General features: G+C 47.8%; 1 protein-coding gene across 1 annotated transcript in view; it reads left to right on the plus strand.

The window, feature by feature from the left end:
* ITGB5 (integrin, beta 5) overlaps window positions 1–15266 on the plus strand; it is a 53742-nt gene extending 38476 nt beyond the window's left edge. Inside the window, exons 10-14 of the mRNA XM_010081136.1 lie at window positions 8158–8380; window positions 9078–9181; window positions 12686–12802; window positions 13938–14104; window positions 14675–15266. Coding sequence (XP_010079438.1) covers window positions 8158–8380; window positions 9078–9181; window positions 12686–12802; window positions 13938–14104; window positions 14675–14770 — 707 coding nt within the window. The 3' untranslated portion in view covers window positions 14771–15266. The remainder of the gene's footprint in view (window positions 1–8157; window positions 8381–9077; window positions 9182–12685; window positions 12803–13937; window positions 14105–14674) is intronic.
* The last annotated feature ends 8671 nt before the right edge of the window (window positions 15267–23937 follow it).

A 23937-nucleotide genomic window follows, 5' to 3' on the forward strand; every position in this document is an offset into this window, starting at 1 on the left:
CTGTGCCTCAAGCTACCAAACTCAGCAGCGTGTCCTGCCTGGTTCTCCTCATCGCCAGGAGCCGTGGCTCACAGCCCCCTGGGTGGGAGGTGTTTGCATCCCAAATTTAATTTTCATGAAGTCCCTATTTCCCTGGCACACAAATCCTCGTGGCCTTTCGGAGGAGCATGGGGGTGACTCGGTGCATGTGCTTCCTCACATCTCCAGTCCTGGGAGGCCTCTGAAACCTCCCTGCCACTTCCCCCCTTGGGCCATCATTTCCACCCTTCCCCAATTACTCTCTTCTGCTTCCTCTCCAAATTTGTTTTTTTCCCCTTTAACCTGGTTTCTGTTCTCTTTCCAATTTAATCCTGAGACATGTCCTGCCCTCATCCGAGAGCATGTGCCTCCCCATCCTGCTCAAAGGATGCCCTCCCCATTGCCTGTTTAAAGGGATGAAGATCCCAAGGGATTCAAATGGCTGCTGGGCTGGGGCAAACAGCACAGGACAACCCTCACCCACTGGCCGTGACCTACGAAACATGGGCAGTGCTTGTAGCTGTGGTGTGTAAAAACGCCTGGTTCCCCCTCTGATTGCTCTGCCAACGACCTCCCGTGTCGCCGTGTTTCAGGTCAGAGGTGGCTGCGTTTCAGTGCAGGTGGCTGGTTCTTAGCTTGAGTGCTCTCTGCTTGATGTATATGCTCCTCTGGATTTTTTTCACCATAAATAAATGCAGTATTAAGTGTTACCCCACCAGGCATTACTGTTATATTGTTGCCTGTTAAATATTATTGATTATTTGGGAGTTGGACTTGATCCTTATGGGTCTCTTCCAACTGGAGCTATTTTATGATCTTTGCATGGATTTCTCATGGGAACACAAATGATCTTTCCATTTGTGTTTCTGCTCAGTGCTGTGTTTATTCTTCATCTTCCTTTGTGTTTCTGGCAGCAGGTGTACCCTGGCTGCCCTGCCTTGCCCAAGCCAAGGGTTTGTGTTGGTCGTTCACACTGAAACAGCAGCTGAGTTGGACATTTTTCCCCAGCATATCATGTACCGTGAGTTTCCATTCCTGGCACGAAAGGGCAAGGCTGCCTTTTCCTACCCCTCCTTTCCCCCTGCCTGGGCCCTCGTTGCTGTCAGTCTTGCAGCTCTCCCCCAAGCTGGCAGCAGCTCGGTGGAGGACCAAGGACCCGCACAGAGCGCTGCTGTTCCTGCCTCTTTTCACCGGGGCTTCTCCTTGTCCTCTAGTGGACCTTTTGCAAGCATTAATGCATGCTAATGAGGCATTAAATGCCAGGGAAGAATTAAAGAATAAAGAAGTGAGGTCTTCGACATCTTTACGGGAGCCAGAGCTGGGTCTTTGGGTCTCTGGTCTTAAAGAGGCACAGCGTGTGGGTCCCCTGTCCTGCTGCAGCCGCCCCGTCCCACGGCCAAGAATCCTATATCTCAGAAAGCTCCAAAATAAAAACAAGATGAACTTTGAAAACACAGCTCATCACCTACTCGCTCCCCAAAGAGAAGATGGTTGTAGAACAAACTTTCTTAAATGCTCTGCCCTTATGGCTGGTGTCCCACCGAGGTTGGTGATTGCATTTGGTCCTTCTGATGATAATAATTAACAGAAATAAACATTTGGAGGTGAACGCTGTATTTGGGGCTTAGAGGTAGATGAAAGCCTCAAACGAGCAGGTGGGTGAAATTCTGGGTCTCTGCATTTCTTGTTGACATGCATTGACAAGCTGTGAATTTTGCTGAGTTTGGTTTAAAAAAATTGATTTTAAATAATTGATCTGAAAGGAAAGTGCAGCACAGGCTGCGGCTTCATTCTTTCTTTTTTTTTTTAATTTTTTTTTTTGGTCTTATTTTGAATGATATTCTGACTTCTTCCAGCTTCTTTGGGAAAGGAGAAATCCATTCCAAAACCATGGACCTTTGGTGAACTTGCACCAGATTATGTGTTTGCATCCAAACACAGAACTGGGCAAGGCTCCCACACCACTGGATTTTGCAGAGAAAGAATCTCTCTCTGATCCAGAGCCCACTCCTCTTCACGAGGTCTAGCCAAAGGGACATTTTTTAAGCAGTTTTCTATGTTGAGCTTTTTGGGGAGAAAGGAAACAAATGGGGGGAGCTGCATCAGGGAGATTTGTGAGCAGGTCTCATCTGTGAGGGGACCAAAGGGTTGGCTGGAGAGGAGCACTGCAGTGAGAGAGGTGTTTGTGTGTCCCATGGGAGACCCAATAAATGACTGCATGAGAAGGGATGGAGGTCGATAGAAAAGAACAGAGCCCTTTTTGAGCCCCCCCCCACCTTCCTGTCTGCCTTAAGGAGTAACATGCATTGTTAGCAGTTTCTGCAGTGCCTTCCAGTCAGGTGCTTAAGGGGTGACAAAGCCAAGGATGAGCATGGGTGCAGTTTGGTGGGATGGTATTTGGACCCACAGCTTAAAGGGAACCATCGCACCCATCCCGATTGCCCCAGCTCAGGATGAAGCCCTGCATCTCTGGGAGGATCTGGCAGCAGCCCTCGCCCCGTACCGCTCCCTGCATCGGTAGCAGAATCAGCAGCAGGAGTTAAAAGCTCCAATTCCCAGCTCTGGGTCTTCATCCAAAAGGCCACGTGTAGCAGGCTCGACTGAGGCGCTAACATAAGCAAAAGTCAAGGATTTGTGGAGTGCTGAGCTTACTTTAAAATAAAAAAAAAAGGAAGGCTTTATTTTAAGAAATGCAGCTTTAGATCTCCTTCAGGAAATGACTCCTCGATACCCGTTTTGGCTTTCTGGTGGATCATCAGCCGTATCTTGTGATTGCGTTTCAGCTCCCCTTCTATAGCAGGGAGAAGGAAAATGAGGAAAGTCTGGCCAGGGCTGCCGCAGGAAATCCGCCTGCCTCGGATTGCTTTCAGCTGCCTTCATGAGACAGCAGTTTCCAAAGCCCTGTTTTCCCTGCCCAGTTCTCGTTTAACCCAGAAGTTCCCAAGTGAGTGAGAAACTGGGGGGCTGTTGATTTTTTTTTTTTTTTGTAATGATAGTGCTGCGACGTGGTGGATGCTGGCAGTAATGTGGAGCTGGTGATGGGACTTGTGGTACCCAGGGCTGGATTGTATTGTAAATATAAGCTCGAGCATGTATTTATCACTTCACCTTTGGTTTCATTAGTCTGCATCTCTGATGCTATTTTTGGTGATTGGTGAGCTCAACCAGTGCCAGGACTGAAATAAAAGCTTATTTAAAGCCTTTTTCTTCTTGGTCAAACCCATATGTTTTGAGATATAAATATCCATTGCAATTAATGCAATAGGAAGATGCACAGATCCATGGTATCAGGTGTAAATAACATACAGAAAAGCACTGTTCACTTATTAGTAGCCTTTTAGTGTTTCTTTTGTTGTTTCAGTATTGCGTTGTGGATAAACGAGTGTGGACAAGCTCTCTTCTGGTGTGAATGGATGTGGTTGGTGGGTGCATTTCAGTTTGCACAGAAACCTTGGCCCCTTGATGTTTGTCTGTCTTTGTTTATGTAGTTACCTCCTTTTCACAAGGAAGTTGTTATGCTCCATCGGATCCAGGAGATGGGGATGCTCTTGCCAACCCGCCACCTTTGTTTTCCCTGCCAGGCTGGTGTGACTCGGGGAATGAATCCTAAACCCATCCCCAGTATTTGGAATTTCCCGAGCTCTCCCTGACTTCCTGCCCGTGCCGACCATCTGGCAGCAGGACAGCGCCGCAAACCCGAGCTGTGCCGCGGGCCGGCTGCCTCGCCTGGCCTGGCCTCTTGATGTGCAGCGCCGGCTGCTTTGAGTCATGGAAAGAGATTAGTGGGGAAGTCAATGATTTATTTGCCTAAGGAGGCAGTGTGTCTTACCCTAGCCCTTTCCCAAGCGGAAAGGTCTACATTTTCCAAGTGTTCAAAGCTTCTTCCGCTGCCCTTCCTCCTCCCCCTCAAAATCTATCGTTCACGGAGGCTCTCCTGCAGACATCGAGCACTTTTGCTGAGAGATTGGCTGGTCTGGTACAAAACTGATGCTCAAGCAGTGCCCTGTGTTGGTAGGGTTTGACTTTTTCTTCTCTCTAAGCAGATGTTTTGGGTGCCTTCGCCCCCGGGGAGTACAAACAATGGGTGGCTTCTGCGCTGGGGCTCTCCAGGTGACAGGCACGGTGGCCAGGGCTTGTTAAAGGGATGGCACCAGGAAATCTGGAAATTCCTTGCCAGAACTTATTTCTCTTAATAGGTTTTCCTGTGGTTTTTTTGTGGGTTTTGTTGTTTTTTTAAAATTAGTCATTCAAGTAACCAAAAATGACAAAAGCAGCGTTTTGAAGGTCCTGCCCCAAAGCTTGGATGTGAGCATGGAAGCACAAAAAGTGTCTTGATTTAATGGGAACAAAATGCAGCATGACCGTTCCCCTCCTGAGTGCTCAGAAACCAAGAAACCAGATTAAAAATTGTGAGGATTATTTTTTTTCTTGTATAGTAAGCACATCAATTTAATTTTGCAGAAGGTGCACAAAAAAGGAGTGCTGGAGGGGCTTGTTTTCAAACCCTTTCTCCCCCTCCATAAAAGTACCATAAAAGCTGGGATCATTTTTTATTACTCTCAAAAGAAAGTTACTATTTTTGCATAATTTTGTGGTCCCTAGAATTAGGGGAATTTAAAAAAAAATTTTCTATCAAAAGACCTCGTGACAGAGCTTTTAGTGTATTGAGTTTCAGATCTCTTGGTGCAGCAGCGGTCAGTGCCATTCCTAAAAGGCAAACTTGGTTATTGTGGAGGGTGGACGGGCTGTCCGGCTGAATGCTTGGTCACTGCAGGGTCCCACTTTGCAGCCTGCTGTCAGAAAGCCCGGGATGAAATCAGGGTCAGAGGCTGGAAGTTTCTGCCAGAAGCTGCTATCCTGATTCCTGCTCACCAACAACGACCCCTCTCCGGGACCGGAGCCACGGCGTGCGGTGCTGGCATCGGGCTGCCAAGCCGGGTTTGACGGTGCTGGGTGAGGGCAGATGGGATTTAGCCTGCGGCTGTCGTCTCGGTGGGCAGCTGGGCGGAGATGCAGAAGCAGCTGGGGTGAAATGAGGACAGCTGGGTGTTCTGCCAAAAGCTGCCTGAGTGACAGGGAGATGTGCAGCCCAGCCAGGGCACGGGAGGGGGATGGGGATGTATTCCGGGGTGGCAAGAGAGATGGAAGGACCTGCTCGGCTGCAGGTCTCGGTCCACCGTGGTCACCTCCTTGGGCGGAGGGTGCCACCCAGCAGCGGTGCATCCATGGCTCCTGCCCTGCTGGAGCCCAGACTAGTCCAAACCTAGTTGGGGGACTCCTGTCCCCCCACAGAAGCATTGCTTTCCTCTGCTACACCCTCCCAGCGTGTTTTGCAGCCTCCATGACATGTGTTTTGTGTTAGCCTCCCCAACCATCACAAGCTGGCCAGAAAGTATGTTATCAAATTCAGAGGGAGCATTCCATTTCCCAATTAAATCTGGATATTTTAAACTTCTAACATGGTCTTATTTCAAGGATGGGAACAGAAGAAAACATCTCTTATTATGTTTGGAGAACATAATTAACGTCTTTTGGCTTCACAAACCACCTTTAATAGAGATCATGTGAACAAGGGGGTTAAAGGCTTCCAGGGGGTTAAAGTCCAGGGTAATGTCCTGCACCATGAGACTTCTGCTGGTGCAGAGGTGTCTTGAAACACACCCTCCTTGAGGACAAATTTCCTTCTTGGAAATGAAACTAGGAAGTGCAACTAGGTTTATCATCAGCACAGTGGTGGAAGGCTTCCCGCAGGCATGATCTTACATACCACAGAGAACGCTTACCCACATCAGCTCTGCATGTGACCGTACGACAGCTGAGACTGGAAAGGTGCAGCTTATTTTTCAGTGAGATCCGAGTACCAGGTAATGCTCTGCATGCTGCAAACCTCAGCTCTGGATCACCGTCACCAAAAGACACGCTGTGACCAGCATGTCACATTGCCTTGGGGCTCCTCTCAGGTTGTGTCCCGAGCAAGAGGACAGAGTAGATTCCCGTCTCTTGTGCTCCAGATGGATGTTGAGAAATGGACCGACTCTTGTCATGCCCGTATGAGAAATAAATGTGTCCCATTAACCCACGTTTCTCCAGTCTTCAGGTTGTGTGGGAGGCGGGTGGAGAGCACCAGAAGTGGAGCTTGGTGCTTGCAGGAGTGGCCACTCTTTCAAGCCAATGTAGGCAGTGAAGGTTGAAACATCTTTGCCGTTAAAGGTCAACATGGAAATTCCCACTCTTGGCACATTCCTTCTGATGAGCTTCAGCCAGTGACTTATTGCATTTTGAGCCAGTGTGGCCGAGGCAGAAAACACATTTCAACATGTTTTTAAATTTCAGGCTCACACGCCATGCTTAGTCACCTTCATACAGAAGGGCTTTTTCTTCATCCCCCTTAAAGAAATGAAGCTGTTTACTCTAAGATGCTGTTTCTTAGATTTTCCAATCACAGTGGTTTAATAGGATGCATTATTTGGAATGGCTGTTTCCCTTCTGGGACAGTGCTTCCAAACTCCATCCCCATCCTGCCAGGGGCTGGAAGGGACATGCAGGCTTTCTAGCCTCCTCTACTGGCCTGGTGCCAGCGGCTTTAAAAACCAAACCATTTCATGACTTCCAGAGGTGTATTTCCAATGGATTCACATCTTGTGCTGGGCTCTGTGGTGTCCAAGGGGGTCTGAGCTATGTCTGACGATGCTGGGGCTCTGCTCCTCTGCTGTAGAGCAGTGGGGTGGCTCCCACCAGGTCGGGACCATGGGGTGGTGTGAACACAATCAGCTTGCTTCTCTTGATTCTCACAGCTCAAATTCAAGCGTGAGCACATTTACTGAATGCCATATACATGGATTCCCAATGACAGCTGTTTTGGAATCCTTGAAATAGTGCCCATTTGAGAAAACCATAATTTATAGCTAATTCAGACACTCGCATTGCCATGGAGGCACCAAGCTTGCCCTGTGCGAGAGCCCGATGGCCTGAATTAATTGTGAATAAAAACTAGCTGCCCCATTTGGTTTGCTTGTGAAGCAAGGGGTGCAGGGGTCCGTGCTCCGCAGCTGTGCCCCAAACAGCAGTGGTGACAAATGTAGCTGTGGTCTATGTGCTTTGTAGGGAAGGGACACACCAACCCTGCCTGTGTGGATGTGTGTGCGGAAAGGGCAAGGCTGCAGTCATGAAGGCAAACAGAGCGAGGGATTTTTAATCTCCATCAGATGTAGGCAGGGAAGGAGGTCACCTCTAGAGATCTTGTAAACATAACCTCCTCTGCCTAGTAATGTTTGAGTTTGCAGGCTGGATCCAAAGCAAACTGGTGGGAGTGAAAAAAAGGGCTGTAGGAGGGCAACTTGTGATGTGCTGGGACATATGAGATATCTAGTAAAGCAGAAGGTGTTCCCAGGACTTTTGGCAAGGGATAGAGTTTGACAATCCACAGCCTCTCTGGTAATCTTGGAGTGATGGGAGAGGCAGGGAGATCAGTGGGTTTGTGCCAATGAAAGGAGCATGTATATAATTTATCTTGTCTGAGGCGCTTGAGGCTGTTACCAGTGGGAAAGCTGAGCTGTAATTAGGTTGCTGATGACACTCATACACAAACCTTTCAGCTCTATAAACTATGCCTTCAAAGGCATCCCTTGGACCAACCAAGCAGCAATTTGAGCAGTATTTTCCAGCAGGCTAATGGATGCCTTTCTGAAACCACATGCTCGGCAGCCAGCCACTCCACTTACCGTCACTGAAAGCCCTGGAGCCTGTTGACTTTCCCAGCCCATCACTAAACCCCATAGATGCACGGGGATGCTTTGGTGGAGGAATGCCCTTAGTGGAGCATCCTTCTCTGCTGTGAGCTGCCCTGAGCTACTCCCTGGGGGAGGTTCAGCTGGTCCCAGCACCCTTCATGGTACTGGCTGGGATGTAGGGGTCCTGTTTGGACACAGGAGATGGTGCCTCCCAGCTGGTGCATTAAGCAGATTTGCTGCTAAATGTAGGTAATAATTTGATATTTAGGTATTTCCCATCACCATCTGTTTGTTATTCTGCCAAGTAAGGTCTCTGTGGCAGCTTTTCCTGCTGGGCTGCTGGTCCCTCCTGTGCAGGGACATCTGCCCAGGGATGCTGCTGACACCTCCCGCCTGCTCTCGCCTTCAGGCCACGGAGAGTGTCACTGCGGGGAGTGCAAGTGCCACGCTGGCTACATCGGGGACAACTGCAACTGCTCCACCGAGACGGACAGCTGTGTCTCTAGCGACGGGCAGATGTGCAGCGGCAGGGGCACCTGCGTCTGTGGCAAGTGTCAGTGCACCGAGCCGGGGGCTTTTGGAGAGACGTGCGAGAAGTGTCCCACCTGCCCAGGCGTCTGTAGCACTAAAAGGTACTTGCAGGGGGGGTCAGGAGGGACTTGTCACTAGTGGGAAGGGCAGCTCCTTGGTTCCTGGAGGACTTTTCAGCTAAGGAATGACTCCTGCTTTGTTAATCAGGGGTGATTAGCCCCAGGAAAGCTTGCCACTGGTCTGAACCCACCCTATGCAACCCAAGAGCGTCCCCGGTAGAGAAGCAACAAGCGTTGCTGCGCAAGTCCTCGTGGAGGTTCACATCCCCGTTCATTTCCAGTGCTGTCCCGCTCTGCAGGAAAGGATGGCAACCCTAGCTTTGCTGCACCGGGAGCTGCAGATGTCTGGGCCCAGAGAGCTGCAGGCTGCAGAGAAGGGGATGACGGGGATGGCTGGCCGGCTTGCCGCAATGGAGGGGGCCTGGGCTTCAGCCTCAAGCTGGTGCAGAGCTGCAATGCTGTCTGTGCAAATCTCAGCCAGGATGGATTTTGCAGTGGCTGACATGTGGCTCCTGACATTCAAAGGGCAGTCCCCAAACCTACCAGCTTCATTGAATCCACCCCCCAAAATAAATCCATCCTTGAGATGGAGATGCGTGGCCCTGAATTTTCTCTTTCCTTGTGGTGCAGATGTGCAGCCCCCAGACCAACACCCAGGAAGTTCCTTTCCAAGGGGTGAATCCCTATGTTCATGTGGTTTCTGACAGGTGCTTAATCTTCTCCATGTGCCTTTCTGCAGGGACTGCATTGAATGCAAGCTGTATAACTCAGGAAGACTGGCTGATAACCAAACCTGCCAAAAGCACTGCAAGGACGAGATCATCACGACGGTGGATGTTCTCGGTAAGTAGGCAGCAGCAGGACTGCGGACGGTGAGAGCCAGTGACTGTGGTGTTGAACTCCTCTTAACCAGAGGAAGACATGTCTGTAAAGAAAGCCTCAGGGAACACCTGGTATTTAGAACTGTATGTGTGTATGTAGTATGTATATGTGCATATGGGGTATGTGTGACACTCCATCTGGGCTGTAATCTATATTGAAGTAAAAAAACCCTTTGATTTTAAATAACATCGTAGAATCAAGATGTGCGAGGACCACTACTGCCAGTGCAAGGAGCAAAGAGAGTGAGATGAGATGAGACAGAAGATTAGATGAGCCGTGAGAGAGTGCAAAAGGACAAAGTATCATTTAAAAAAGGCATTCTCTAATCTTCTGAGAATTCATCTTGGATAAAGTGAGCTTGTAAGAGAAAACAAAGCTGTTCTGGAGATGATGAGTTCTGCTTTGGTGGGACTGCTCCTTTCCTGCCCTTTAGATTCCCTCCTAGAGGTCACCCCACACGTGCATCCCTCAGCAGATAACTTTCTCCTCCTTCTTTTCAAGCTCCGTTCTGGGAATCCCTGGTTGCTGTTTGGGGGTGTAGAGGGGACCCAAACTGTGACAGCTGGCCTTAGCAAAACCCCTTGGAGGGAGGGATGGAGAGGCTGGTGTTCCTAGATCAACTAGAGATAAATTGCATTCCACATCTGACATTTCCTCCTTCTCTCCCCATAGTTTATAGAGGTAGGAGTGCTCTACCTTGCTTGCCCTTTCTCTCCCTTCCTCCCGAGCTGCCTGCAGGTGGTGTTTTTCTCAGTGCCTCCTCTCATACCCAGTGTCTAGCTTTTGAATTACGACCAGCAAGATTTCCTACCTTTTCCTTTGGGAGGCTTGCTCTCGTTCTCTCCATCCTCCCTGCAGTTTACTGGGGTGTGCACCTGTACAGGCACGCTGCAAGAGGTTACAAGGCACTTCCAAACCACGTGAAGCTCCTTCCTGATGCCTGGCTGTCCTGTGTTTCTTAGGAGCTAGCAAATACTGGAGATTAAAGCTCAACTCTCCTGCCTGGGTGCTCCACCATGCCAAAGCCAGCTTTTGTGCTGCCTGCGCCCTGGGAGGGGAGGCTGGGCTCTGGTTTGCTAATCCCCAGCATGGCTTTGAGAGAAAAACACAGCCAAATTTCAGTTTTAAGACATTTTGGGGAATTACCTTTATTCTTCTGTTGAACTGCTGCAGTCAGATTGTGGGTGGTGCTGAGCACTCTGCAGCTTGGAGATCTCAGCTACTGGAGAAAGAGGTAAAGCAAAATATTCCTAGAGAAAGTGCTTGAGGTCTACAGGCTTCTTTACAGGCAGACAGCCAAATCCTCATGTTCAAGTGCTTTTGTGTTACATAGCATGTGTTAAAACTCCCCACTGAGAGGCCGAGCACTGATATTTGTCACAGAAGACATAGGTCAGCACTGTCCTGGCAGTGGAGGATGGGACCTTCTTAAATATCAAGTTGCAACTAACACAGCCTGGAAGATCCCACGTGCCTTTTAGCTCTGGGTATGAAGCAGCCAGTGCTTCAAATTTTCGTAGAGCAGTGGCATTTATCATTGGACTCACAAGCCAGAACGATGCCTTTTGGGAGGCTTGTATGACTTGCATTGGATTCTGCAGGATCTCCTTGGCTTCTGCAGTATTAAATTGCCATTCCTAGTGGTTCCATGAGAGGAGCATGATGGATCCAGTGCTGAGCTGAACCTGCCAACAGCACACATCAACAGACCTGAAAGCTCGATGGGTCCATCGCACCTCTCTGTGGATGTGTGATCTCTGAAACCTATTGAAGAACAACAAAGATCATTACTATTGAGACTTTAATCACCATATCTTTTAGCAGAACGATGGTGCAAAGATGGGATTGAAAACAGCTGGGCCTGAAGAAACTAAGATTTGCTGCTTAGCTAAAATCTGCTGCTTAACTAAGATTTGCTGCTTAACTCAGAAGGGCATTCATCAAGAAAATTTGAAGTTTTATCAATATTGATCTAGTTAGTACTTTGCTTTGTAACAGCCAGCACTTCTCCAGCCCTGCCCTCAATACCACTGTGTAGGTAGAGCAGGTTGTCCTGCCCCAAAGTAGGAACAGCTGAGGTTTGTCCACACCAGGGACCCTGTCAGGACACACCAGAGGGGCAGTTGCATGTGGGCTGTTGAAATGGTGTTCATCTTTGGACTGAAAGCAGGTCAAAGGCATTGAATGAAAAGACAAATGGACAGGAGAGAGATAAGGGGCTGGAACAGCAGTGGTCGTTAACACAATCATTTTTCAACATGACAGACAGGCATGGACACGAGTGAGGAGGAGGACTGTGGGAAGCATTTTCCAGGTGCCTAAGCCAAGGTCAGGTCTTTGCCAGCCGGTAGCTCTGGGTGCCCAGATCTCTTCCTCTCCTTTGAACCTCTCAGCCCATGCAGACTCCTGCAGTGCTACCCGGCATGGACAGAGGTGTTGCCGCATCTCCCTCCAGCCACTGTCCCTGCAGTGGGGACACCCCACAAGCTGTAGCCATGCAGGGCAGTGGCTCTGCTGAAATCACCCCTGAAGCTGCAAACCTCAGATGAAGGCTTTGCTGAAACTTTGTAATGGCTTTTGTGAAGCAGCCTTACAGTGACCAGAGCAGTGACAGGCTCTGCCTGGTGCTACGGTACGTTAAACAGGCAAACAAACAGCGGCCATATGGCCATAGGAATCAAGCGGTCACATTTCTTGCAAATCCCCCATCTCCGCATCCTCCCCTCCAACCAGCTCCTCCCTTCCCCCTCCTTCCCTCCTCCCCTCCCCATTTTCCTTTTCTATCTCACTCTTTAAAAACAAACTTCTCAACCATTTCCGGAGCCGGAGCCGTTCAGCACAGCTGGAGCACGAGCCAGCCACAGGCTGTGCTGCTGGTGGCCCGTCCGTGTCCTTGCAGGCTGACTCTCTGCCCCTCGCTTTCTCTTCAGCTGCCACTCTTCAAGAAATTTAGCAAATTTAGAAGAAAATGTCATTTATTGCCAAAGCCAACTTGCATGAAGGAAGTGTGTGTCCGTGTGGGGTTGTGTTTGCCATGCCATGTTTGCTGAGTGACACATTTTCTCGAGCAGTAAGTCAAGATGCAGCTTAGTTACAATTTGGGCAAATCGTGATCAAACCATGCTGTTTGCAGGCTCACTCCCCATTCGTCTGCTCCCAGGCACCCATGGGAGGCCCTGCTCAGTTTGCAGGGGAGCATTGTACTAATTCCAAGTATTAAACCTGCCAACTAAGTCAACCTAGTGCCATATTGCAGCTTTAGACATATCCCATTAGAAAGGGTGACTAGGTCAAAAATCAGGGGAACTCACACCATTGCAAGTTGTTGGGAGGGAATTAGCTTAACAAGACGAGGGTGTTGGAAGCATTTGTGTAAGAAATTAGGCTACAAGAGTTCTGCAGTCTTTAGGAATTTTTTTTAATTAAAAAAAAACCAAAAAACTGTGACTCTGCATCTCATTCCAGAAACGGATGACCCGAATGCAATCCTCTGCGCCTACCCGGTGAACAACTGCGTCATGAAGTTCACCTACTCAGAGCTTGCCAGTGGGAAATCCAACCTCACCGTCCTCAAAGAGCCAGGTTGGCCCTCCCTTGGGTTTCTTTTTCATAGCACAGGCTGCCTCGTCGGGAGAGGGAGTGGGCTGCTGGGGAGCCTCATGGGTTGCAGAAAAGTCTGGTTGCACTGGCTGCTTGGATGCATGTGCAAGCAGAGAACCAGAATGATTTTTAAAAAATAGAGTGTTTTATGGTGCTGAAACCCGGCTCCAAATGCTCCCAACTCAGTAAAATAGCCGACCCTAGCCACCAGCATTGCTAGCAGTGGCTGAAGGGCTTTCTGCCAGCTTGGGATGCTGAAGCTAAATCCAGCTTATTTACACAGCAAAAAGCATGCAGTGTACTGGTTTGGAGATACAGCCACAGGGAGCAAAAAAAAATCAGAAGGGGACACCTAGTGCTGCTGCTGGTTAAGGCAGGATGTTAGGAAAGCCCCACACCACCTATGGATTTCTGCATTGCTGAGGAGCTAGCTCTGGTCCAGGCAGCATAGGGGCTGTGTGTCCCTGCTCCCCTCCTGGGGCTGCCACAGCAGCTGTGTTTCCCAGCCTTGTTTTAATCGCATGCAATGCAGTTTCTCAAACAAAGCCCCATGTGCTGGTGAAGGACGAGCTGGCGAGCACCCAGCAGTAGCTTCTTGCGATCTACTCTGGTCCTCTGAGGCACGGGCCAGTATGGGAAAGACCAAGAGACCACATGTTTTATTTTATTTGTTCAGGAGCTTGCATTTAATTGAAAGACCAGTTATTATCTGACAGTTAATGTACTTATTTACAGTGCCTAGGGACCATCTGCCTCCAGGAGGGCTGGAAGCTGAGCTGGCTTTTGCCAGACGCACCTTAACCCTCTGTGTCCCACATGGGTCACTTGGCATTAAAACCAGGTGACACTATTGGATGGTGGCACTGCTACGTGACATCCTGGCCCCAGTGACGTCCATGAGAGCTGTGCCTTTGGCTTGCCTCCAGCCAGGAATTTATTTAATAATTTTAAAATTCCCTTTGGTTTCAGAGAGGACTGTTACTTTTTTTAGTCATTGCTATGAGCACTGCCCTGAGGTCACTTGCTCAGTGGCTGCGGTCTAGGTCTTTACGTCCCAGTATCCTGATCTGGGATACACCCACACGAGAGCTAACTACCTTCTCCCCCTCGTTACCAGCATGCAGCTCAGCCCCCAGCGCCGTGACCATCGTGCTGGCGGTGATCGGCAGTGTGGTGCTGATCGGCATCATCCTGCTGGGCCTCTGGAAGCTGCTTGTCACCATTCACGATAGACGGGAGTTTGACCGATTCCAGAGCGAACGCTCCCGGGCCAGATACGAGATGGTGAGTTCTGGGGTGTGGGTGCTGCTGGGGGGATGGAGGGGCTGTCAGGGTGCACCAGCAGCAAACAGCTCTGCAGCGATGGAGAAGGGTGGCAGGCACAAGGGATGGGGTGGCCGTGCCCGGCAGTGCCTCACAGCAGGGCTTCAGTGACCAGCACATTCCCCTTGGCGAGTTACAAATACTCTGCAAAATGATGCCCGACCTTTGGTTTCATCCTGCATTTCCAGCAGTGCTGGAGGGCTGAAGGAGGTAGGGAGCGGGGACTGAGCTCTGACTGTGGCGGCAGCCTGGTCGGTCAGGTCTTCAAGGGAGCCCTTTTGGGAGGGTTTAGGTGGGGATGCCCATTTGAGGGCATCACCTGGGCCTGCAGATGGGATGGAAGGTGGGTCTGCTGGACAAACTGTGGAGAAACAACACTGCTTTTGGATCTGAATGCACATTTCAGAAAAAGCCAAATGGAACACTTTCTCTGAATTAATTGGTGCAGGAAGGGGGATTGTGTACATTTTCACCATGACACGGACTTTATTCCTCACCTTTGTTCTTTTTTGTACACTAATTTCTCCAAAGGCATCCAATCCTCTCTACCGAAAGCCTATTTCCACGCATAACGTAGAGTTCACGTTCAACAAGCTCAACAAGTCTTACAACGGTACAGTTGACTGATGGGGTCTCGGCACCTGAGACTGCTGTGGACAATTGCTTGACCATACGTGCTGCTTCCCCACTTGAAGATGGGATTCTCTCCAGGGGCGAGGATCCCTTACGACAGGACTGGTCGGTGACCAAAGCCTGTTATTTGCACAGTAAGGAGAAAAGTCTGGTTCATTCTGGCGGCACGGAGGCGAAGGCAGGCTCCCCACCTGTGCTGATGGACTCCAGGCCATGTGCAACTCCATACCCCAGCTTTCTGGATATATTAAACCTGCCAACTAAGTCAACCAAGTGCCATATTGCAGCTTCAGACATATCCCATTAGAAAGGGTGACTAGGTCAAAAAACCAGGGGAACCCACACCATTGCGAGTTGTTAGGGAGGAATTAGCTTAAAAAAAAGAAGAGGGTGTTGGAAGCATTTGTTTAAGAAATTAGGATACAAGAGTTCTGCAGTCTTTAGGAATTTTTTTTATATAAAAAAACAAAATAAAACTATTGTGCATATATGATGCTCTGAGTTCATTGTTTCCTTGCTGTGCCCCACACCAACAGACTGAACTGGGACCCGCTCCTGCAAGCGCAAGTGGTGCTGCCTGATTGATTTATTAATAGAGCCTTATCGGTCAAAGCATGGCTATAAAAATAGGAGCTGGAGCCGCAGTGACTGCCGCAGAAGGTATGTTGATTTAATATCCTGGTGTTGACCCAGAGCGGGGAGTGCCACAAGGAGCTCTCGCTCCGCCGGCCGTGTTAAACAGATGGGAAACTGGTGGGAGCCTGAGGGAAATGGGAGTTTAGGCTGAGGAAACGAAATTAAACACCCTTCCCTGGGGTGTGCAAAGAAGCGTCCAGCCTGGGGCACAGCACCTCACCAGACCTCTGACTTTTTCCCAGAGGACTAGAGCTGTAGGGTCCAGCAGAGCACCCTGAGCTTTTGGCTGGAAAGGGAGCTGGATAGAACACAGTGTTGTCACTTTGCAGCATACATTTTACTTTGGATTTGTGTTTTGGGGTTTTTTTCTTTTTTTTTTTTTTTCCCCAAAAGACTGCTTCCCTAGCCTCATCTGTTTTCCTCTGGCCCTGGAGTTTGGGTTACCTCCCCAACAGCTGCCGCTTTAACCCCCCAGACCGCAGCGGGGCTGCAGCCACGGCAGCAGAGAGAAGCCAGAGCAATTGCTACTGCCCGCTTTTTTTTTTTTTTCTCTTTTTTTTCTTGTCTCTTCGCCCTGAACAGATCGTGCAATAGTCAGCTGAAGGAAGCTTGCCAGGGAAAAGCAAAAACAAATGGTGTTCATTGTTTTGACTTGCTCTTCTCATTGGAAAAGGGCCATGGGCCCATCCTTCCGGATTTTTTTTTTTAATTTGCTTTTTTGCCTCTATAAACAGAAGCTCTTATTTGCTCAAAATAAACAGCTCTCCTTCAAGAACTTTATAGTTCTCCCCTCCTCCTACCAGCAGCACTGAAGAAATGCAGCAGACCACACTAAAAATATCTCGAAACGGTGCTTTTTAGGAGCACAGCAAGTGGCACATTGGCACCATCGGTGCTGATCAGGTGGGTAAAAAACCCTAGAATCCCAAATAAATTATATCCATACTCTGTCTTCCCACTTGATTCCATTAAATTTGCCCTAGCAGGGAAGGAGGGTGTATATATCCTGAAAACAATTGCAAGGGCAGGCTCTATGAAATGGCAGCACTGCCTTTGTGTAACTGCCCCGTGCATGGGCTGGGGGCTGCATTGTCTTCCCCCTGCAGCACCATGAGCAATAGGACAGGCCCGAGCTCTGCAGAGGGGCAGCTCTTCAGATCTCCATGTTTCCTACACAATATTGAAGCCCAGGGCTGCCGTTTGCAGGCTGCGATGTTGCATATTGGATACCTGGGACTAACCCTGCCACCTGGGAAGGAGCATCCATGGGGCAAATTCAGTTTTCAGGACCTTCCCACTGCCGGGCTGGCAACATAGATTTAATCACTATCACAGAAGAAAAAAAAAATAGAAAACAAAAAAGTAATAATTGTAATTACACAGAGCAAGGTTTAGCTTGGTTCATTTGGCTGCCTCATGCAAGCTGTGCTGCCCCAGGCATGGGAAGGGGGAGCAGGAAGGAAAGTGGGGTGGAAGGAAGGGCAGGAATGTTTTAAACCAACTTTGCCACCCAAATCAGCAAACACTGTGAATTATGTCTATGTGAATTATGCCAGCTCTGATGGCATTAAGTCACGAAGGACCAAGCAGTTTAAAAAACAAAACCACCCCTTTGCTTTCTTCCTTTGCACTCTGAAAGGAAAGGCACAGGCAGTGCCCCCCGCCACCCTTTCCCTCGAGGATTACCTCTACCACCATGGCATTTCCCAGCACGCCGGGTTAGTGCCAAGAGACTGGACAATCAGGACAGCCATAGGGAGCCAAGGTTTGGGTGGGCAGCATGCAAAGGACGAGAACAAGGGCCTGGGGACAGGACTGCAAGTGCCTCCTTCCCCGGCAAGGGGAGGCTCAGCTGTTAAGCAAAGTGGGCTGCAGAGTAGCTAGGCAGCAACGTGGGTAGCAAGGAGGTGAGGGAAGGGTGCCAGAGGCCAGGCACCCAAGATGGAGTACAAAAAAGAAGGAAACATGGATGGTTGATGTCAGCAGCAAGCATCCTGCTGCCCACGGCACTCAGCCAGGCAGCCCAGAGTCACCCCCCCAAATTTAGCTTCTCCACAAGGCTGGATCTAAAAAGAAAAGAGAAGGAAGTGATGCTAAGAGCAAGAAGGGTTTATTCTACTGTGTAAGCAGATCTGCCTTCAACCCTGCAAGGTTAGTGCCAAGTGCAGTCATGGGAATGGTGTATTTCAGTCAGGAGCAGTTTATTTGTGTCTGTAAATACAGGCAGCCTGACCACAGCTAGCATTCCTGAATGAAAACTACAGCAGAAGGCATCAACGGGTCACATGCGATGGAAAAATGTCAGCGCACGTCTGGCCAAGCTGGAATCCAGATGCCATTGCAACATCAGCTCCTCCCGATCCCCCCAGCACAGCTGGGGCTGCTGCTGCACAGCCACTGGGAGTGGGGCTCACCAGCATTTCCCCTGTGTTTCTGGGAGAGAGACATTCATATTATGTGTTGGGAAAAGTCAAGTCCGATGGCAGCATGATTTGCTCTGTTAACCACGGCCATGCACTGTAACCCTTCGCTGTACCACAAGCCAGAGCGAGGCATGTCCTCGGCATCCTCTCTGCTCTGTACAGTGGCTCTGGAAAAGAACAACCCCACGCTCTTGAACCTGTTTAACCTTGCATTTCTCCAGTCACGTGGAAAGCGAAGGAGGTAGTGTGTTGAGGAGCGGGGTCACTGACGTGCCTGGCAGGAAATACCACGGCGAGGTAATGCACTACATCTGCAGCCCAGCAGCATCTCCTGGCCCTCGTATTCCAGCATCATCTCCCTACCCAAACACATGTTGAACTGGAATTAACTGTTGTTCCTCTACCTCCTCTTCACGGCCAGCCTGCAAAAAGCCGAAATAGTACACAGTGTTTAATTCCATCCTATCCCTTTCTCCATGCCCACTACTTAGTGCTGCTGTCCACTGAACACCGAAAACCTCTCCATGTGGATGTCATGACCCAGAAGGGTTACCCAGCCTGCGTGTGGACAAAGGTTGCAACCATGGGTTCACAGGACTCCATCACATACAAGGACACAGAGGAATAACTTCCTAAATTATTTTATTGCATTTTACTACAGATCATCACTATCAAGGCAAGTATACTTATGCCAAGCAAAACAAATATATCCATACTACAAATTACTACCAGAAAGCAAACATATATTTCAACAGCAGCAGCAGTAACTATTGGTACAAGTATAAATTTCAGTTTTACGAGTAACTACAAAATTACCACTAGTAAGGCAGCAAATAACACTTTCGAGTAATTCCTTACAGGTGTGCCTATAGATGTGTATATATGTATATTCGTGTGTCCAGAGAAGAGCAACAAAGTTGGTGAAGGGTCTGGAGCACAAGTCTTTTGAGGAGTGGCTGAGGGAACTGGGGTTGTTCAGCCTGGAGAAAAGGAGGCGAAGAGAGTTGTATCACTCTCTACAACCACCTGAAAGGAGGTTATAGCGACCTGGGTGTCGGTCTCTTCTCTCAAGTAACAAGGAGTAAGACAAGAGGAAATGGCCTCAAGTTGTGCCAGGGGAGGTTTATCTTGGATATTGGAAAAAAAATCTCTTCACCCACAGGCTTGTCAGGGACTGGAACAGGCTGCCCAGGGAAGTGGTGGAGTCACCATCCCTGGAGGTTGTTACAAGGCGTGTAGATGTGGAGCTCAGGGACAGGGTTCAGTGGTGGACTTGGCAGTGCTAGGTTAATGACTGGACTTGATGATCCTAAGGGTCTTTTCCAAACAAAATGATTCTATTAATTTTTATATATATATATATATGCCTGTGTGTATATACATACATACACATATATATATATAAATATTACTGGTACCAAGTGCTCATCAAACCCATCCCAGAAATGGGACCAATAGACACTGGGCAAAGCCTCACTTGGACAACGATCTGCCTCATGGAGCCCAGAGTCAGCCAGGCATCCCCAGCAAGGGTTCACTCTACTGAGGAAATCTCATCAGGCAAAGGGGTACATGCACAGGCACTCCTCAGAGAAAGAGGCTCTATTGTGGGTAAAAAGTAAGTCCTTTTTATATAACAGAGACATAAGGAGGCAAAGGGCACCACCACCTGGAACAGCCAATTGATGCTGCTAATTTCTATTTTCCATCTGGTGCAGTCACTAAATGATGATGTTTTCTATGCTCTCAGACCAGTTTTGGTATTTGGAGACTGTTTGGCTGTTCTGTGAGTTAGAACAGCCAATGGCAGTTACTTATCCTTCTTTTCTCAGGTTGTTTTCCTCCTTTGCCAGACCTTTTTTTACCTCCACAGATGATAACTTGCTGTTACATTTCCTTGTTTTTGCACATTGCATCGATGCTATCTCAGGCTGTCTCTCGTTTCTCAGTACCCAGCTGCACTCCTCAAGGATGCTTCTGGTTCCCAAGCCTGGCTCCCAGGCTGGCAGGTGTTTTCTCTGACAGTATTTGAGCATAGGTCTTCTTCTGTTCAATATTCCCCCCCTTATAACCAGGTCGCCTTTATGGCTGCTCCCATCATCAGCCTGAAAGAATACCTCTCAGCAAAGCAGAAATGATCAGCTGCAGGGAACACTGCAGAATTTCCCTTTCTAAATAGTCCTGTTTGTGAAAGTAGCTTTTGTATAGCTACTATTAGTTGTTCTGGAACAGATCAAAAGCGACTGCACTAGCTTAGCTTCTCCTCCTGCAATACCTACTGGGGCTGAACACAGCCTATTGCGTACCATCACACTTCTGCTCCGGAGACCACGCTATAAGCAAGAACTTCGCAATTACAGCCTTCCTCAGGCTTCCTCCTGCTCCCTGTAGGGGCCAGCCTCCACCTACAGCCCTGCATTTTAACAGCATGACTGTGGATAGCATCAGCTTATGAGAAAAAAGTTCAGAAGAGGACATGGGTCACGCAGAAACAGAGGACCAAGCCTGAGGACAAAGTCAACCCAAACACACAGGCAGGGTCAGCGCTCCCAGCCTGCAACCGCTGCCAAGAGAGTCAGAGGAAAACCTGAAACCAGAGCAGGCACCAGGCTGAGTTTTGATTTGCTGCAGCATTCAAACGTGAAGCTGTACTCGTCACTGCGGTACAGACCGACCAAGAACCCACAGAGTGATTACAAACAAACAAAACATCCAGCCTGTCTAGCCCGCAGTCCAGCTACAAGCCTTCCAAAACAGAGCATTTCCCTGAGAGAGCGACCTCCAAAACTCAGATCTGGAAACAAACTTCCTCTGGGTGTTTCACATTCCTTTGGTCCTGTTCCCTAAATGCAATGTTTGTGTCGCTTGCTAAAAGAATCCACAGCAACAGGCTCTCCAAGTAAATTTAAAGGGAAGTGATTCAGTTATTTTTGTGGGATTAAGTCTTAAATAAATTTTCATAGAATAGGCTGCTGAAACTATAACATGACTGACAATTCTTGGTTAACAAAGCAATGTTGATACTGTGACATACAAATCATACTTTTAAGGACAAAAATTTCAACTCAGCTGGTTTTAATTTGGTGCTGGGTTTATCAAGATTTTGCAAGAATTTTAAGTCCGAGTAAAGCACCGTACTTAGGCAGTCACACCGATTGAAGTGCCCAGGCGGGGCTCTCTTGACACAGCACTCCTTGTGCTACAGAGATACCCACAGCCTCGCAGAGATACAGTGAACTTCACATACAAATTGCAAAAACTATGTAACAACTCTTTAATGTTTCCAGCTTGTGCTGCTCTCTCAGTCCCTGCTACGCTGCTCAGAAATAGCAGTAAGTCAGCCTCCTTTCTGCTGCTGCGAGCACTGACAACGCTTGATGAGTCTCATTCACTACGAAAAGCACAATATTCTTTCATTCTGTTATAAACCATACTCCAGAGCGGATTAAAGATCACAAATTAAGATAAATGCCTACTTGGCAGATAATATAAATCATATGATAACCCAGTAATTTAAATATAGCCTTGTGCCTCTATGCCAGACTCGATCAGATCAGAGAATGAACTGCAAGACTTTCAGATTCATATATTATGATGCAAATGAGTTTTGTAAATTGTGACCTAGTTCCCATGTTAGGAACAGTTGGGACCAACAGTAAGAACTATGCAATGAATGTGAGCAGCGGGGCAAGCAAGGAAATTAACATTTGTTCTTAATTTGAAATGGATTTTTAATCACTTCCAGGTGCCCAAAATAAAGTGCAACACACTTGTTTACTATAATCATTCTGACAGAAGAATGCATATAGGAGGCAACATGGTTCTGTTTTACTAATTGAAATGTTTGCAACATGGGTGTCAGATGAAGTGGCAGAACACAGCTCTTTCTGGATGATTTACTGAGTGCACAATGAAGGACTGTGAAATGAAGTTTTCCAACTGATCTGTTCCTCAGAACTTGTTTTTTAAAGAAAATGAGATGCACATATCCACTAAAAGTGACTGGATGTTAGATCACATCCATCTCTCCCAATCCAGTTTCTGTTTTTTTCAGCTAGAGGCCCAAGAAAGTAGCTCGCCGAAGAGCCTGCTCAGGGATTTAGCTGCATGGATGTCAGCCACCCGCTTAATGCAATTCAGTGTAGTTAGTGAAAAACACTGAACTCACAAAATTCTGCTTGCGCTGTAATACTGAGCCTACAACACACACTTCTGAACTCCAGCCTGAGGCAGCTTTCTGGAAACTCTACTGTTTTAAATGAGGGCATCAGCAAGGGTGTAACTTGTTGAAAACGAGACAGATACTCATCCTAAGCACATCTAGAGCTGGTACCATCATTGGGAAGGATTAAGCTGTAAAAGAGCTAGCTAGGGCACCGACTCTCCTGAAAAACAGGCTCTCAGCTCCCTCTGGTGGAAAAAGTAATTTTCTGCAAAACAGTTTAAGTGAGAACATCTTGTTTCTGCTACAAGCCTCAAGGCCGTGAGATAATTAGGGTGAGACAGTAAACAAATCCCAAATCCTCTGTTCACTTTGAACGGCTGGAAGTTGTTAGAAGTTGATGTGAAACATCACAACTCAAGAGACTGTTGCAGGGGGGCTGTACAAGATACACCACACTGATCAAGTTCTAGCTGTGAAAGGTGGCCAAGGGAGTCCCTGGATGGAGTTCTCCAGATGTAAATTATGATACACAAGACTGCTGAAGCAAACAGTAGCCCCGAGAAAAAGAAAACACACACACAAAGTTCTAATGTTCTCTCCACGATAACATACCCCCAAGCCCCATAAGCAGTCCTGTCATCAAGGGCAGTGGAAGCATGGTTCCAGGACACACGGAGCATGAAAGAGTAAAGTCATCACCCCCAACACCGCCAGACAGCGAGGAAGTCTTTCAGTTTTATGTTTCTGAAGTCTGACTGCCAACAGAGAGCACCATGTCACAAATACAAGAAGCGTAAGGCAAAGCCCTCAGATGCCAGCCTGTGTCCCTTGGTCTTAGACACTCTACATAGATTAACCCAACCAACAATCAGCAGAACCTGTCCTTTTCAGCTTCAGGTAACTCCAATCTCCTATTTTAAAAGAATAGTGAAGAGTCCAGTACTAGCACCAAAAAACTCTTCTCACTAGATATGCTTGTTCCTGGTCTACAGGTATTAACAAAAGGACACAGCTTTCTCTGTGTGCTTTGCATCAGCACAGGAACAGCAATAGTCTACAACTGCGTCAGCATTTGTTTTTGCCTTCTTGATATCAACAAAAATTCAAGCCAATTTCCACAACACATACACTATTTAAGGTTATTCTACCCTTTCTAATCAAAACCAATGATACAAGATATTTCTACTTCTTCTTATTAATCATGAAGAGTGGAAAGTAATTCCTAGAAGTACTCCAGCTATTGTCACAAAAAGTTAATGAACAGAAAGTACATTTTTGTTTCTCAAGGAATCAACAGCTCCACTGTAATTAAGTACACAACAACTAGTTGCTCTGACAAATTTTTGTAGCTTGTGTAAACAGAATCATGAATAACTCCTGCAGTCATAAACATACCAGAATGACTTTTATAATCCCAAGGTTCTGAAAACAGTAGTTCACACTGCCACAGAAGGAAGACTTACAGGTCCAGTGAAAGGACAACAGTAGCAAAAAAGTCTTTATTAAACAACACATTACTCAATTTCACAGTGTGGGAATTGCTTGCTCCTTGGAAACAGCAGAGTTGACTAATCTCTTGAGAGTGGGGCACCAGGTCAGGTCTGCAGGTGAAGTTTATTAAGAACAAGCAGAAGACTGGTTCCACAGGCAGAAGGAATTTGAAGGTCGGGAAAAGGAACTAAAGCAACAACAGCCCTTGGAGCATTTAGTGCAACATTTTCCAGCACAGAAAAGCTATTAAGGCTAAAAACTGGGCCTAAAGTTTTGGTTTCATACATTCACATATTAAAAAAACCCATAGAATGTACAATTTGATCTCTGTGTATGTTATTAAAAAATATTTTAATTAGCAATAGATTTTTCTCCAAAAGGGCAGCTTTCTACTGGCTGAAGTTTCTATGTATTTAACTGAAAGTCCATGATGATTTCAGCTCCTC

Source organism: Pterocles gutturalis, unplaced genomic scaffold (assembly GCF_000699245.1).
Source record: "Pterocles gutturalis isolate BGI_N339 unplaced genomic scaffold, ASM69924v1 scaffold9514, whole genome shotgun sequence".
NCBI lineage: Eukaryota > Metazoa > Chordata > Aves > Pterocliformes > Pteroclidae > Pterocles > Pterocles gutturalis.